Source organism: Capricornis sumatraensis, chromosome 2 (genome assembly GCF_032405125.1).
Source record: "Capricornis sumatraensis isolate serow.1 chromosome 2, serow.2, whole genome shotgun sequence".
Taxonomy (NCBI): domain Eukaryota; kingdom Metazoa; phylum Chordata; class Mammalia; order Artiodactyla; family Bovidae; genus Capricornis; species Capricornis sumatraensis.
The window spans coordinates 216,094,857-216,110,327 of NC_091070.1; the positions used below are offsets into that span (position 1 = coordinate 216,094,857).

Sequence of the window (15,471 nt, forward strand, 5' to 3'; positions counted from 1 at the left end):
TCAGGACATCCAGCAAACCCATAAAAAACCAAACTAATAGCATGAATATTCAGTGACTTAGAATACTAATTATTGTCATGAATATTAATGTGATCGGACTTGCTTTTTCCTCTCCTCTTTCTCTCCCGTCCTCTTTCTCCCTCTCTCCCTCTCCTCTCTCTTTTTTTTTTTTTTTCCACTTAGCCGGCTCTAAAGATGGGTCATAATGAGAGCATTTAAGAGGGAGCGCGCTCTCCGCCGTGACAGGGACTGGGGTAATAAGGAGAGCTTGATTAACGCGGAGCACTTGGGGGAGAGATGAGAGACTTCACGTGGGCCTGATCGGGGGAGGCAATGAGACACCGGCGGCTCTGTTGCTGCTCCCGGAGATTAATGAGGCCTAAGAGTGCATTAGGAACAGTGACAAAGGTTTGATCTAATGGGCTCAGTCATTTTTCCTTTGAGTGACAGACGCACAGAAGTAATTGGCTGTGCAGAATGGCAGCTCATTGGCGGTACTTAAGGATACATTATCCCCGTTGTGTGGCCCGCAGAGGCTGTTTATCAAAACTGCTCACACTGCAGACGCCGAGTCGCTAAGCTGCTGCTACGGTGGTAATAGCTATTTAAAAAAAAAAAAAAAAAATCACGCGACATCAAAACTGGATCCGTGGTTGTCTCGTAGAAACAAAAGTTTTTCTTTGTTTAGTTTCAGATGGTCTAGAAGACATGGTAATAACTCCAGAGCCTGTTCTGTGAGCCGGATGAGCGATCCCCTCCCGGTGGGTTGCATCTCAGGCTTGTTAGGGCTTCAGAGCCTGGCTTCTCACCCCGTCCCTGCCTTGGCCACCCGATTATTGCCCACCCCTTGGGTTCTGTTTACAGCGTGAACTCGCCAGTGCATCAATTGGACACCTCGCCTAAACTCCTGTAACTTGGCAGAACGCTTGCAGACGCTCGCCTTCTTGGTTGAGAATTAATTTGCTCGAGAATACTACCCCAAATCAGCATCACATGGTGAGGTCTGCTTCCATAAACCAGATTTCAGCGGGCTAGGTTTTGATGGCTAAGTAGTAATTCATTATTTTTAGGTTAAACATGTCTCATGGGGCTTCTCTGAGACTAGCATTAGAGAAAGTTGGTGACATCTGAAGTGAAATGACTCAAGCTATTATTTGATTCGGCCTCTTCTGCTCTTAGGAGAAATGCCTTCTTACCGTTGGTTTTCTCTGTTGACACGTTTTTCCCACTGAGGTTTAGGCAAATCTGTGCTATATTGTTTTCGGCATTAAATTGTAAACTCTTTGAGATGTAGACCACTATTTCTCTTCCTTTGTTATCCTCTCCTAATGTGACCTGGCAATTATTTTTGCATGAAGTAAATATTCTTGAATATCACCTGTCATGTGAGATGCAAGTGATAAATATTGAGGGTAACTATGTTGGCTTTCTGATAACGGTTCCTCCATTGCAGTATTCTATGGTTGAGACCTTTAGGGTACAGTTCCCATAGAAATCAAAGCCACACCTTCCAGTTTAAGGAAAACATCTTCAGTCGTTTAAACTCCAAATGGAGTGTTCCCTTCTGTAAGAACTGACAAAAGCAAGTTAATCCTTGATGATTTTTACTATAAACATACGAGGGATGTTGGCAATACCAAGTTGTACATCTCTATGGGAACAGATATTCCAATAAGTATAGAAAAGTTGCTGTAGAGACTTTCTCCCCTCTCAAAAATGTGTGTGTTCAGTGGAGAGTAGGATTTCAGCTGTTGATATGATGCTTTCATGATGAGCAAAATAGTCAGCATGGAGGAGCTATAGGAAAAGGGCTGGGGAGGCAGAGCTCCAAGACAGATGTCAGTATGTGACCCACAGTCTTCAGGAAGGCTGGCCGGGACCGGGGCCCCAGGTTACAGCCTTTCTGTGCGAGTCAAGTCCATGGTTGGCCCCCTTGCCACGTAAACATTCCTGTGTTGGCAGAAGAGAACCAGGTCGTCCTGATGTCCCACCAGCTCCGAACCTTGTGGCCCGACATCTCAAGTAACCACGCCTGCAGAGACCTTGCCTCTCTCTGGAATGTTCCTAGTGAGGAGTCACCCCCCCAAATGTCCTGACTCACAAACAAGTCGCCCCCTTCACATCCTCACCGTTGCAAACACGGAGTTGCCCAGTGCCCTCACTCCTTACAGACAGGGCCTCTGTTCAGTCCTGAGAGATGATTCTGTGAGACCTGGGAAGGAGAGGAGGAAGTCCCGGTGGACAGGCCTGGGCGTGGGGCCGTTGTGTGGGCATCACGGCCGCCTCCTCGAAAGGGCTCAGGAGATGCAGTGAGAGCCAGAGACGCCTGCCCCCAAAGCAGTGCGCTGCCCAGTTACGGGGGATTTTGTGCAAAAATGCCTACTGCATATGTCAGGTGGGGGAGAAGGAGTATGTTAAAGAAGGGCGTGAGCAATTGAACTAAGTTCTTGAGGGCACAGAGCCAAATAAGGAGCTAGAAGACAAGATATGAGCATCTTGGACTTTGTATTTTATAAAACTGTATTTTATTGAACTGAGTTACTGGAAAAGACCCTGATGCTGGGAAAGATTGAAGGCAGGAGGAGAAAGGCAGAGGATGAGACGGTTGGATGGCATCACCGACTCAATGGACATGAGTTTGAGCAAGCTCTGGGAGTTGGTGATGGACAGGGAGGCCTGGCTGCAGTCCATGGGGGTCACAAAGAGTCGGACATGACAGTAACTGGACTGACTGCATGAGTGTTAAATTCATGTTTCATTACTTAAAATCCTTAGTGTTAACCTCCTTTTATGCAATGTTGTCATACCTCATTATAACTACCGCATATAAACTTGTTCATATAACCTGCACCAAGAAATGGCTTGTGGCTAAGTAAGCATTGTGTAAATAAGCACAGGTGGTGGTTGCTGTCGTCCATCAGCATCTTCAGAATGCATAGTAACCAAGTGTTCATCACTCTCATATAAACGGGCAGGATGAGAAGTGCAGGTGTCATTGGCAAGAATGAGTGCCACACCACACAGCTGGAAGACGCAGGCTTTGTCTTTGGAGTAAATATTTAAACCCATTTCCAGTTATTAGAACTTACCTTCTGATGGGCTTAAGGGTTTCATCCTGAATTGTAGCAGACATCAAATTCTATCCGTCCCCAAGGTGGTGCGGCATCCCAGCGACGGGATGGAAGCTGGGATGGGCCTTGGATGCTCCAGCTCCCCTCTCCTCACTCTGAGGTCCTCTCTGTCATCCTTTGCTTGCGTCAGCCCCGAGCACGTGATTTCTCCGCTTTCTGTCTCTCGCTGTATCTACTCTACTTCTGATGACTTCGGCATTACCTCTGGGGAGATGAAGAGTGGGAAGCGTGTCGTCAAGTTTTCCCAAGACTAAGCACTGTGCTGGTCCGAATGCAGGAGCAGGGGTTCAAGAAGCATCCGCCAGTGAAAGAGTGCTTGGGCTCGCGGGAGGTGTTGACCTGGACGTCGAAACACAGATACAAGGCAAAGGGTCTGGGCAACTTACACACACCAGGATGCCAGCACAAGCGAAAGAGGAGTAGAATATCCAGACTTGTTAGATTTTAAAGTCAAACACAAAATTAGCAGTATCACCATTTTTGCTGAAAAAAAAAAAAAATTAAACTGTAGGGAAAAGGAAAACTCACCATTGGCAAAATTAATAACAACCAGTATCTTCAGAAGCTTGGCGGTTGACAAAGTGCTTTGTGTAATTTGGTCCTTGTATTAACCTCAGGGGGCTGTTATGAGTATCTCATCATTATGACCATCATCATTGTTCCTGTTGTGTCCATTCTACAAATTATGACCTGACTTGTTTGCTCAGGTTCCATCTTCTTTTAGCCCATTGGTCCATTAAGAAAATTAATTCATAGCATATATCATGAGTCAGAAAGATGTGAATGCTGTTTGACCCAATCAATCAATAATAACTCTTTTAGGATATCAGCCTAAGGACACTTTTAAAAGTAGAAGATGTCCTTTGCAACACTGTTTATGATAGTGAGAAATTTCAAACAGTCAAAGCAATACGGAGGTAAGGAAATGGCAGGGTGAGTCATCTCCATTAAATCAGTAAGATGTTCTCGATCTAAAATTATCATGAAGGTTTTGGAACACTAAGGAGAAATGGATGGGAAGTTATATTAAAGAAGTGTAATAGAATATTACATCTTTTCCGTGGTCATAACTAAGAAAAATATGTACATGTCCAATAATGAGTTGATCTATTAGATGCATTTTGGTAGACTTCTAATTTACATTATCTGTGTATCTGTATAACCTTGCAAAATAAGTTTAAGCAATTTCTACAACAAAGCATACTCCCATTTTTTTTTCCCCCTTGGCATCATCTTTAGAACAGGGAGAAATCAGAATAAAATGAGCTGTTTCCACATTTTAGGAAATAACCACGGACTGTCTTAATTCCAGGATTTTCAATTCTGGGCATGGCCGCAATGTTTTATTTAGTAGTAATTAGATTTGACATTACCCCGAGTCTGGACTCTGTACATTCTTTTTTCTCCAGTCAGCAGACTGCAGAAAATATATACCCAAAAAATAAACACAGTGCATAGCATTCTGAGAAACACACGATTCCTGTCTCAGTGGCAAATGTGTTGAATTGTGCTCTTTTACAAAGCAACTGTCACGCAGTGCTGAGTCCTGAACGCCTGCATCTTTAAGAAAAGCTACTGAAGGTGTCCTTGGGAAAAAAAAAAAAATCCTCTTAGCCTGAAATCCTGGTTGCCAAAAGGAGGGCAGATTTCCAATGCAAATAGTGAGGCGAATGGGCCCTCCTCACAGGCACTTAAATCATTTGTATCTCACTTTTTATGGTAGTGTTGTGAATTATATTATTTTTGGGTTTATAATTAGAGGACGGAACAGATGGCGAAGGCCTAGTTTGAAGTGATGTAGCCGTTAGGAAGGCCTCCGCTGTCCAGTCCTGATTCCAGCCAACCTGGTTTTCCCTCCAGTGCTCGGAGCGGGCTGGGGCATGGCCGTAGGTTTGCATGGTAACATTGAACTCTTGAGTTTTTTTAATAAGATTTGAAGCCACACAGGAATGAAAAAAAGGCCTCCAACAGCAGTCTGTATTTCAAAGACGTCCAACGGAAAGAGTGAGTGCCTATTAATCTTTTTCCCGTAATTATGACTTTTTTTAAAAAAAATTACAAAGTCCTACAATGGAAATAAAGGTCTGTTTCATACTCACGCACTCATAGAATCCTCTTTGGGTTTTTCTCCTCCACTCTCGGACTGCATGAAACTTCATTATCACCATCACCAAGAGTTTCTGCCCTTTTCCAGGCTGATTCACCAGTAAGTCAAATCCCAAGTATTGTTTTCCCAGTTGAAGCATTGGTAGGAAGGATCAAATCTCGTTATTGAAGATAAACCAAAATCAGGACATGCAGTGAGCAGAATTCTGTATTAAAGAAAAAAGATTGTTGATGAATCTCTATTTGAATGCTATGAAAAGCTTTATTTCAGGGTATTTTTTTTTAAATCAGGACAGGCTATTTTAATGTAATAAGCCTATAGCTTAAAAGAGGAATTCTGTCTTTGATGTCATTTGGCGAATGAAAACATTCTTGTTCAATAGAAAACCAGCATCTTTTTCATGCTTGTGTGAGATCAGGCAACATACTGATATTCATTCAGCTATAAATGCCATATTCACTTTGAAATGCAAATTGTTTAAAGAAAAATAGCATATGGTGGAGGTAAGTACCTTTCAAATCAACTCTCACACTTTAGGGATGTAAGTAAAGCTAAAATTATTCTTGGGGAAGAATTTGGTGCTTTTGACACATGGAAGCTTGCACTAATCAGCCGGCCCAGTGGGCACACACATCTCCATATCAAGGGGCTGGCGTGAGGCTCCATGGATTAGCATTGTAATGCAGCCGCCCCTGCCCATCAAGGCCAGCAACCAGATGATCCAGAGAAGGGGTCTTTGAGGGAACAGGCTTCTGAGTTCAGAATGGACCAGGAAGTCGACCATGTCTGTCGTGATAATGCAGACCCTGGGGGGAAGTACTGAGATGATACCAAAGCGGTCCTTCTGTGCCTTGCTTCCTCTGGATGCCAGCACCCCATACTTTGTAGGGCTGGACCACTCTGGGACTATACGCTGGCGAAACTGTCTCCTTGCTCCTGGATAACTTTATCTCATGCTTCCTGATCTGACCTTTGCGTTCACAAACCATTCAAATGAGTTTTTTCTTTTCTTTTTTTCTAAGAGGTTTTTTTTTTTTGGGGGGGGGGTGGTGCTAAATTATATTGATTTAATATACAGTGAAGCTGCTCAGTCATGTCCGACTCTTTGCAACCCCATGGACTGTAGCCTATCAGGCTCCCTCCATCCATGGAATTTTCCAGGCAAGAGTACTGGAGTGGGTTGCCATTTCCTTCTCTAGAATATACACTTAGAAAGTGAAAAATCCTAAGTTCTAGCTAAGTATATGGGGCTTCCCTTGTGGCTCAGCAGTGAAGAATCAGTCCAGCTGCAGTGCAGGAGACCTAGAGATGTGGGTTCCATCCCTGGGTCGGGAAGATCCCCTGGAGAAGGAACTGGCCAACGCACTCCAGTATTCTTGCCTGGGAAACCCAATGGACACAGGAGCCTGGTGGGCTACCGTCCTCGGGGGTCGCAAAGAGTCAGACACGACCGAGCGACTAAGCTACAACAACGTGGGTGACCAGTGTGGAGGTCAGGTCGCAGCTGGTGGCCGGGCAGCCCAGCAAGCCCCCGGGTCCCATCCCACCACTGCCCGCATCGCCCCCTGCTCATGCAGGGCGAGCCAGTCTCATTTCCTGCTGCGCCGTTGGCTTTGCCCTGTGGTGCGGCTGTGGACCAGGACTGGTGGTGCCCCGGCCTTGGTCTTCTGTGGGTCCATGCCCTGTCTGATGTCTGTCCTGGGGAGGCCCACGTCAGACTCCCCTCTTACTGCCGGGGATCTCCCACGAGGTGCCCGTGGTGGGTGGATGGACATTGCAGCCATTTCTAGCGTGGCACTATTCTGAACAATTCTGCCAGGTACATTCTTACACATGTTGCTCTGGTGGATTGTTGGTGCATGCCTGTATGACCTTTTCGTCCTTTTAAATTTGTTTAAAATGTTTACTGAAGTACAGTATTATTATGGAAGTGACAGGTATAGTGAGTCACAATTTTAAAGGTTATACTCCATTTAGAGTTATAAAATAGTGGCTGTATTCCCCATGTTCTTCCGGCTTCTTTTATACGTAATAGTCTGTGCCCGTACTCCTCATCGCCCCCCCCCCCGCCCCCCGCCGCCACTCCCCGCTGGTAACAGCTCCTCATCGCCCACGTGTCTGCTTCTTTGCTATACTCACTTTGTCGTGGTTTTTAGGAGCCACCTGTATATGATATCATCCCGTATTTGTCTTTCTCTGTCTGGCTTATTCTACTCAGCCTAACAAGAGTCGGACATGACTGAGCGACTGAACTGAACTGAACTGAACTGAACTGAATGCCCTCCAAGTCCAGCCATGTTGCTGCAAATATCAGAATTTCATCCTTTCATATGCCTATCACTTCAGTCGTGTCTGACTCTTTGTGACCCCACATGGACTGTAGCCTGCCAGGCTCCTCTGTCCATGGAACTTCCCAAGCAAGAATCCTGGAGTGGGTTGCCATTTCCTCCTCCAGGGGATCTTCCCAACCCAGGGATCAAACCTGCGTCCCTTGCATCTCCTGCCCTGGCAGGCAGGTTCTTTACCACTGGCGCCTCCCAGGAGGGTTTGCCCTGGGGTTCAGCTCCTGAGGGGGCCCCCAAGGAACCAAACTGGAGTCTCTGGAGTGAAGAAACTCCCAGGTGGCACTAGCAGTAAAGAACCTACCTGCTTTGCAAGAGATGCAGGTTTGATCCCCGCGTCAGGAAGATCCCCTGGAAAAGGGAATGGCAACCCACTCCAGTATTCTTGCCTGGAGAATCCCATGGACAGAGGAGCCTGGCAGACTACAACCCATGGGGTCACAAAGGGTCAGACGTCAGTGACTGAGGATGCAGAAATAAGAAGATCCTCGCCAGCTGACGAACCCTCAGCGTGGGCTTGGCTAAGGATTCCACACAGCTGTTTTGGGTCTCATATGGATTCTGCAATCAGACACCAGGACCACGCAGCCTTGACGGGAGTTTCTTCACTCCAGAGACCCCAGTTTGGTTCCTTGGGGGGCCCCTCAGGAGCTGGACCCCTAAGCAGATTCACCAGCAGCATAATGTGCTAAAAATTTCATTCAACAAGCAGCTGGAAGTTGAAAAACCAGGTGTACATTAGTGTCATCACATAGCTTTTCATTAGCGTGTACGTTTGTAATGAACCACCTCTTCGCTTTCCAATGGTAGATGTTTGACCTTAAGACAAAGAGCTTATCATCCTAAGATTGGCCCTAATTGGATGCTTCCATCTGAACATTTCCTGTGTCCCTGATCTGGAGTTGAGGTTGACCTCGGTGTCTGAGTGCGCATGGACACTCATTCCTGGAGTCTGGCACCGAGTAGTCAGGAATAGACGCACTTAGATCATCCCGTCCACCTTCTGATGGAAGCAAATGTGTCAGGAGGGTTTGGGGCTGGTTGTCCTCGGGGCCACACCCCAGACAGAATGAACAAAGGAAAAGGCACCTAATCGATTCATCAGCCCAAAGACGGATCGACGGTGAACTTATTCTTGGCTTTTCAGGTGTTTTGGCCTTGTGTGCCTAAAGTGAAAGTGAAGTCGCTCAGTTGTGTCCGACTCTTTGTGACCCCGTGGACTGTAGCCCACCAGGCTCCTCCGTCCATGGGATTCTCCAGGCGAGGATACTGGAGTGGGCTGCCGTTTCCTTCTCCAGTGCGTGCCTAAAGGTTGTATGAAATGAGATTTTGTGGACAAATCCCACACTTGATGGGCCTCCCTGGTGTCTCACACGGTAACGAATCCACCTGCAATGCAGGAGACCTGCTTTCCATCCCTGGGTCAGGAAGATCCCCTGGAGAAGGAAATGGCAACCCACTCCAGCATTCTTGCCTGGAGAATTCCATGGACACAGGAGCTTGGCGGGCTACAGTCCATGGGGTCACGAAGAGTTGGACATGACTGAGTGCACACATGCCCACACTTGACAAGGGCTTGTCAGAGGTACAGATGGGCACTGAAGGGAGGATGGAAGCATCGCCTTGGCATTCTCACCAAACAGCAGGCGTCCCTGTGGGTAGCACGGGCTTGAGGAGGGGCTCCTGGCTCAGAGTTGGGGTTGCAGCCCACATGCATCTTATTATCACTGTGCTTCTCCTCCTGTTCTCTTTCTTTTCCTTTCAGCCACCATAAAAATGTTAGCTTTGTTTTTTCGAGACACATGCCCAGCATGTGGGAATCTTGGTTCCCCAACCAGGGAATCCAGCCTGCAACCCCCCTGGCATTGGAAGCTTGGAGTCTTCACCACTGGACCCCCAGGGAAGTCCCAAAACTGTTAGCGTTTTTCTGAGTTCTGCTGTTGAAAGCAGAAAGGGCCTCAGCGCCTCAGGAGGGGATGTGACCCCCTCTTAAGTGGTGGGTACATGGAACCGGCATCCCCACAGGGAAGGGAAAGGCTGAGGACCACACCCTTCTGGTCAGAAGGGTTTCTTTACAGAGGGACAGAGGTGTGGGCGGAGGGAAGCCGGGAGGTAGTGCAGGTGGCAGGGCTGGCAGGGTGGCACCAGGACCACCCCGGACCCAAAGGGAAAAGAGGTGACCCCCAGCGAGCCTCCAGCACAGGGATCCCAGTGAGAGGAGGCCTGGAGCCCTGGAACTCTGGAGAGAGCCCAGACATGCGCACTCCCACTTCACACTCTGGTATTCCCACCTGGTCCAGCCAAACGGAGCCAGAGGTACCTGAGCTGATGGATGCCACCCGGTGGGTATCCTCGAGAGGGCAGAAGGTGGTGGGAGACTCAGGTGTCAGCCCAGGGGAGACCCTGCCGAGCCGCCCAAGGGGAGCACCCGCTCAGCTCCAGGACGCGCTTGTCCTGCTGTTACACTGCCCCGCTGTGCAGGGATCTGGCCAAAGTGCACCCAAGGACCGCTCCCTAACGGCAGGTGGAGAAGACCCCGAGGAGCGTGTGCGGTGGCCCTTCGCAACGCCTCGCTGAGCCTGGGCGCCCCCGTCCTTGTGAGATGCTGCACACCTGGCCCCCTGCCGCCCCAGGGGGCTGCTGTGAGGACGGGGCTGGAGCAGGCGCCAGTGCTGGTTTTGACACTGTCATTCAGGACGTGAGACTTTCCACATTCCTGGGGCTCGAGCAAGTCCTAGAATCAGAACATGCGAGCCAGGAGGGAGACGGGGAGCTGGCTGGCTGCAGATCCCCAAAGCCCTGCCGAGGGGCCAGAGCGGGTGCACTTGTCAGGAGCATCTCTGATCTCAGTGTCCTTGCTGCTGAAGAGCTTCCACTGTAGTTTTTATTTCTCTTGTGATATTCGAGATGCACCCAGCTTCCACAGTGGCATAGAGTTGGCATTGTTTTTTAAGGTAGAAATATATTTTTAAGAGCAGGATCTTTCCGCTTCGTGCAATGACAGTGAGGGCCTTGTTTGTGGCTGGGCCCTGGTTTCCGCCTCTTCACTGCTCACCAGGACTGCCAAAGTCCTTCTGAGAAATGTGTGTTCCCTCGAGCTCTACCTGCCAGACCATTGGAATCAAAATCTGAATTTTTTTTGCAGCTGCTATTTTTTAAAAAGCTCCATGGGTAATTCTGGTAATTGGCCATATTTGGGAACTACTAGTATGCTCTATGTATTTAAAATCATGCGCTATGAAAACCTTCTATGGAAACAATTTAGAACTTAATTGATTCTAAACTTAAAAAGGGAGGAATGTTTAAAAATCAAAAGAAACTGTTTAATACCTTCAAAGATCTCCTTACAGATGCAACAAACTCGCTAGCAGCAAGGTGTGATTGGCTGAGCTTTAGAGAAAGGCGCTTAATTATATTTTTGAGTTTGAAATCCTGGTGACCAGATAATAACTCACTCTGACGTTGAGCGACTGATTCAAATCATTAAGTATACAATGGAACCGTTTTTCCACCGCACTACATGCTGTTAAGTTGCCAAGATTATTTTCCCTCTGTGTAGTCTCTTTTCAAGGCGAACAGTAAACTTATCTGGTTTAAGAGCCTGACTCTGCCACCCGTGTCTCATCTAGGAACTTTGATTTGCGTTGATCCTAAAGTATAGCTGTCCCACGAGAATAACTCTCTGGCACCAGACAGTGGAATCCGATTGGCGATAGTTTTCGCTTGCACCGATACGTTGACGCAGCAGGACTCCTCCAGGACCCGCCTTGTCTCGCTGGCCTGCTAGGAATATCGTTGTCGTTAGTCGCTCAGCCGTGTCCAACTCCTTGCGACCCCTTGGACTGTAGCCCTCCAGGCTCCTCTGCCCGTGGCAATCTCCAGGCAAGAATACTGGACTGGATTCCTTCTCTCAGGGATCTTCCAGGCATCGATCCAAGGCTAATTCGTTGGCAGGTGGTTTGTTGACCCTTGCGCCACCAGGGAGGCCCCACCGGGAGTAGTTTTTTTTTTTTCCCCAAAAGTGGGTCTCCTGTCTTCACCGCTGCTCCGCCTAGAGGTGGTGATGCATGTCTTTGCCTTGGCTTGCGGTGGTTGCAGCCTCCTGAAGCCTTGGGTTTCTTTGTTGAGCACCATAAGGCTTGCTTCGCCGTCTTCCTCTGGAACGTTCTTGTTTCACGTGCTGCCTCTCCTTTTCGTGAATCTGGACGCCAGGCGCGCGGCGTCAGGTCCACGGTGCGCAGGCGCGTAGCCCCCTAGACTAACTTGTGCCGGCTTCGGGTGTGCAGTGCGCACTGGTGTTCACCTGACTTGTTTATTCCTAGGGAATGTCACTAGTGCGCCTGGGTCTCAGATGGCGAGCGGCGTCAGCCTGGGCTCCTTCACCAGCCGAGCGGACGGCATGCAGCAGCGGTCCTACTCTGTCTCCAGTGCCGACCAGTGGAGCGAGGCTACGGTCATTGCAAACTCAGCCATCAGCAGTGGTAAGAGAGAGGCAAGGCCCCGCGGACCCGGGCCGCCTTGCGGTCCTCGGTTGTCAACCAGAGGCTGGAGGCAACGCTCTGCTGTGAGCGCGGCCGCCCTGCCGACGGTGTCACGCCTTGCGTCCTCAATCGGCCGCCTCACCCACGGCACCTCGTGTCCCGCTCCGGTGCAGGGACGCGGCGGAGGTTCGCCCCACTAGACAGATTGGGAAACTGAGGCTTTGGGAGAGGTTGTGCCCCTGCTCACGCGGCCCGCCACGACATGGCCTTCATGTTGGTGGTCAGGCTTCACTTTTTTGTCATCTAATCAAAGCACATAATTCTTCCTCCTTGTCCGTTGTCCCAGGTTCCTGGTATATCCTCTTAAGTTTGGGAGAGTCTTCCCTCTTGCTTTTTTTTTTTTCCTCCAAGTGTGGACATCTTCTTGGGAAACAAATGTGCTCCCAGGAAACCATCTTGACAGATGTGTGAGCGCATAAATTATGCAGCATCGAGGCCCCACCTACCGCAACATGCTTTGCCTGTGGCACTTTTGTCTATGGCCTGTTCACCGGTATTTAAAGGAATTCCCACTGTACTGTGCCATCTATCAGACAGGATTTTAGAGTAATTTTAGCATAATTTGTTCTAATTAAAAGATTCAGCATCAGGTCTTCCCTGTAGACCCAGCAGCTGCTGCCGCAGGACGTGTACTTTGGGTAAACATCATCCTTGTCTCCAGCCACCCCACGTTCCTCCGTCAGCGGCCACCAAGCAGAGGCCTTAAGGAGAGGCATCTCCAGGCCCAGGAGGAGAAGCGGGGTCTGGGAAGGCAGCGCTGAAGGGTGCTGTGACCTCGCGGGCCTGGGGCGTACACACAGCCTCACCCAGAGCCCAGCACCCTGCTCCCCTCTCCTTCCTCAGACAAAATGAGAGGCTTTGGTGGAGAGCAAACCTCTGCCTCCAGCCTCTTCGGGGGCTGGGCGCTTCACCTCTTGTCTGGTATCATGGCAGCACCTCCAGAAGTTCAGTGACGGGGCTAAAGTCGCCACACATTAGCCGCCTGCAGTTTATTCCCTTGTGATGTGACACGTGTGCGTTCACAGTCATCGGGGCCGCAGAAGGCCTGGTGTCTCAGCAGATGGGGCTGTGTTTCAAGCAGACCCCCTCCCCGCTCCCCCTGCCGACGGGACGGCCTTGGCAGGCGACCTCCGTGTTCTTATCTTCAAATGGGTGTGCTCTTCCCGCCCTTGTGTGGTCCATAGCTGTGCAGGGGACCGTCCGCCTGTGGCTTCTGCCCCTGAGTAGGTGCTCTTGTTGCCACAGACACTTTATTTTTTGGAGGGGCAAGTAGTCCACATACTTGTTGTTTTAATCACTAAGTTGTAGGCAAGAATACTGGAGTGGGTTGCCCTTTCCTTCTCCATCACATACTTAATTGCATTGGCCAGTTCTCTGCAGTGTATCCATTTTTTCAGTTAGCATTAGTCTTTGTCCTAGCGGGTTTATGCCGTCGCCCTCTTTCTGAGAAGGCGCACTCGTGTTTGAGGGTAGGAGGAGCTGAGCTGGGCCTCCTCGGCCTGGTGCACACACCGCCCTGGCCCTTCCTTGCCCAGCAGCTGCCCCCGGCCAGAGCTCTCCTCGTCTGATGAGAACTGTTGAGCCCCTAGCGCAGCCTGATTGGGGCAGCAGCCTTTGGGCTTGGTTCTTTATGTGCCATAAGAGTTATGTTTGGGGAGTATAACTATGTAATAATAAACAAGAACAAGTTTCACCCCAAGTGTTGGCCTCCCACACGCTCAGAATATTTTTTCAGGACAAACATTGGAAGCAGCACATGAATCTAAAATCCGTTCTTTACAAATATTCCGTTTGCACAGAGACTCACTAGGGGGCTTCCCTGGAGCTCCAGTGCTTAAGACTCTGCCTTTCCACTGCAGGAGGCATGGGTTCAATCTCTGGTCAGGGAACTAAGATCCACATACTGCAAAGTGCAGCCCCCGCCCCCCACCCCCCAAAAAAACACCTTACTAGCTAACTCTCCCTATACCCAGTAGCTCTTTGCCTCTGGTCACAGGTGTGAGCCAAAGCGCCCCCACACCTTGTCTCATCAGACTCCCCGATTTCCAGACGCTTGGTTTGGATGGGAGCCTCTCCCCACGGAAGGTGATTGCCTCGGTTTGTACAGTTCAGTGCAGTGCAGTTCAGTCGCTCAGTCGTGTCCAACTCTTCAAGAACCCATGGACCACAGCACTCCAGGCCTCCCTGTCCATCACCAACTCCCGGAGTCTACTCAAACTCATCTCCATTGAGTTGGTGATGCCATCCAGCCATCTCATCGGCTATACAGACATCTTTATAAAGTACCTGTACAACTGAGGTCACCACCAGATGAATGCTGTTTTTAAATGTACCAAGTGATTTCTCACACGCTAATGCCCGGGTGCCCATTGTTCTTTTCCTGTAGCGTGTTTGTGAAAGACTAGTTAGGCCTCCTGCTGCCCCAGAGCGTGAAGCCTGGACACAGATGAGAAAGCAGTGTGAGCCTGCAGTGGGGTATGAGTGGAGAACGCCCAGGCTGAAACTGCGCAGTTGGTTTAAGGATGAGAGAGTTAATCACAGAAAACTTCCCAAAGAGAACCAAACTTAAGTGACGTTTCAGGAACCAGATGGATTCCTTGTGTGTGCAAAACTGCAGAAGGAGGTTCTAAACGTGAAAGCTGTTTGGACCAAGACTCAGAGAGGAGGAAAGGGGCGCTTGGGACAGCTGAGGGGCCACATGGAACTGCAAACTTGAGCAACGTTTCAAGAACCAGGTGTTAGCTGGAATACAGCAAAATGAAGGCAGGCAGGAAGAGCAGAGAAGAATGATCAGTCATGTCCGACTCCCTGCGACCCCATGAATCGCGGCACACCAGGCCTCCCTGTACGTCACCAAATCCCAGAGCTTGCTCAAACTCATGTCCATTGAGTCAGTGACGCCATCCAACCTCTCATCCTCTGTCGTCCCCTTCTCCTCCCACTTTCAATCTTGCCCAGCATCAGGGTCTTTGCAAATGAGTCAGTTCTTCTCATCAGGTGGCCAAAGTATTGGAATTTCACCTTCAGCATCAGTCCTTCCAGTGAATATTCAGGACTGATTTCCTTTAGGATGAATTGGTTGGATCTCCTTGCAGTCCAAGGGACTCTTAAGTCTTCTCCAACACTGCAGTTCAAAAGCTTCAATTCTTCGGCCCTCAGCTTTCTTTATAGTCCAACTCTCACATCCATACATGACTACTGAAAAAAACCACAGCTTTGACAAGACGGACCTCTGTAGGCAAAGTAACATCTCTGCTTTTTAATATGCTGTCTAGGTTGGTCATAACTTTTCTTCCAAGGAGCAAGCATCTTTTAATTTCACAGCTGCAGTCACCATCTGCAGTGATTTT

The 15,471-nt window shown here is 49.1% G+C and overlaps 1 protein-coding gene across 2 annotated transcripts in view; it reads left to right on the top strand.

The window, feature by feature from the left end:
- Window positions 1-15,471, top strand: part of AGAP1 (ArfGAP with GTPase domain, ankyrin repeat and PH domain 1) — a 566,367-nt gene that overhangs the window by 393,999 nt on the left and 156,897 nt on the right. The window contains exon 12 of one of the 2 annotated variants that reach the window (XM_068962986.1): window positions 11,903-12,061. The exons of the other annotated variant lie outside the window; for it this stretch is intronic. Within the exon in view, the coding sequence (XP_068819087.1) occupies window positions 11,903-12,061 (159 nt within the window). The remainder of the gene's footprint in view (window positions 1-11,902; window positions 12,062-15,471) is intronic. 2 annotated transcript variants of the gene reach the window in all.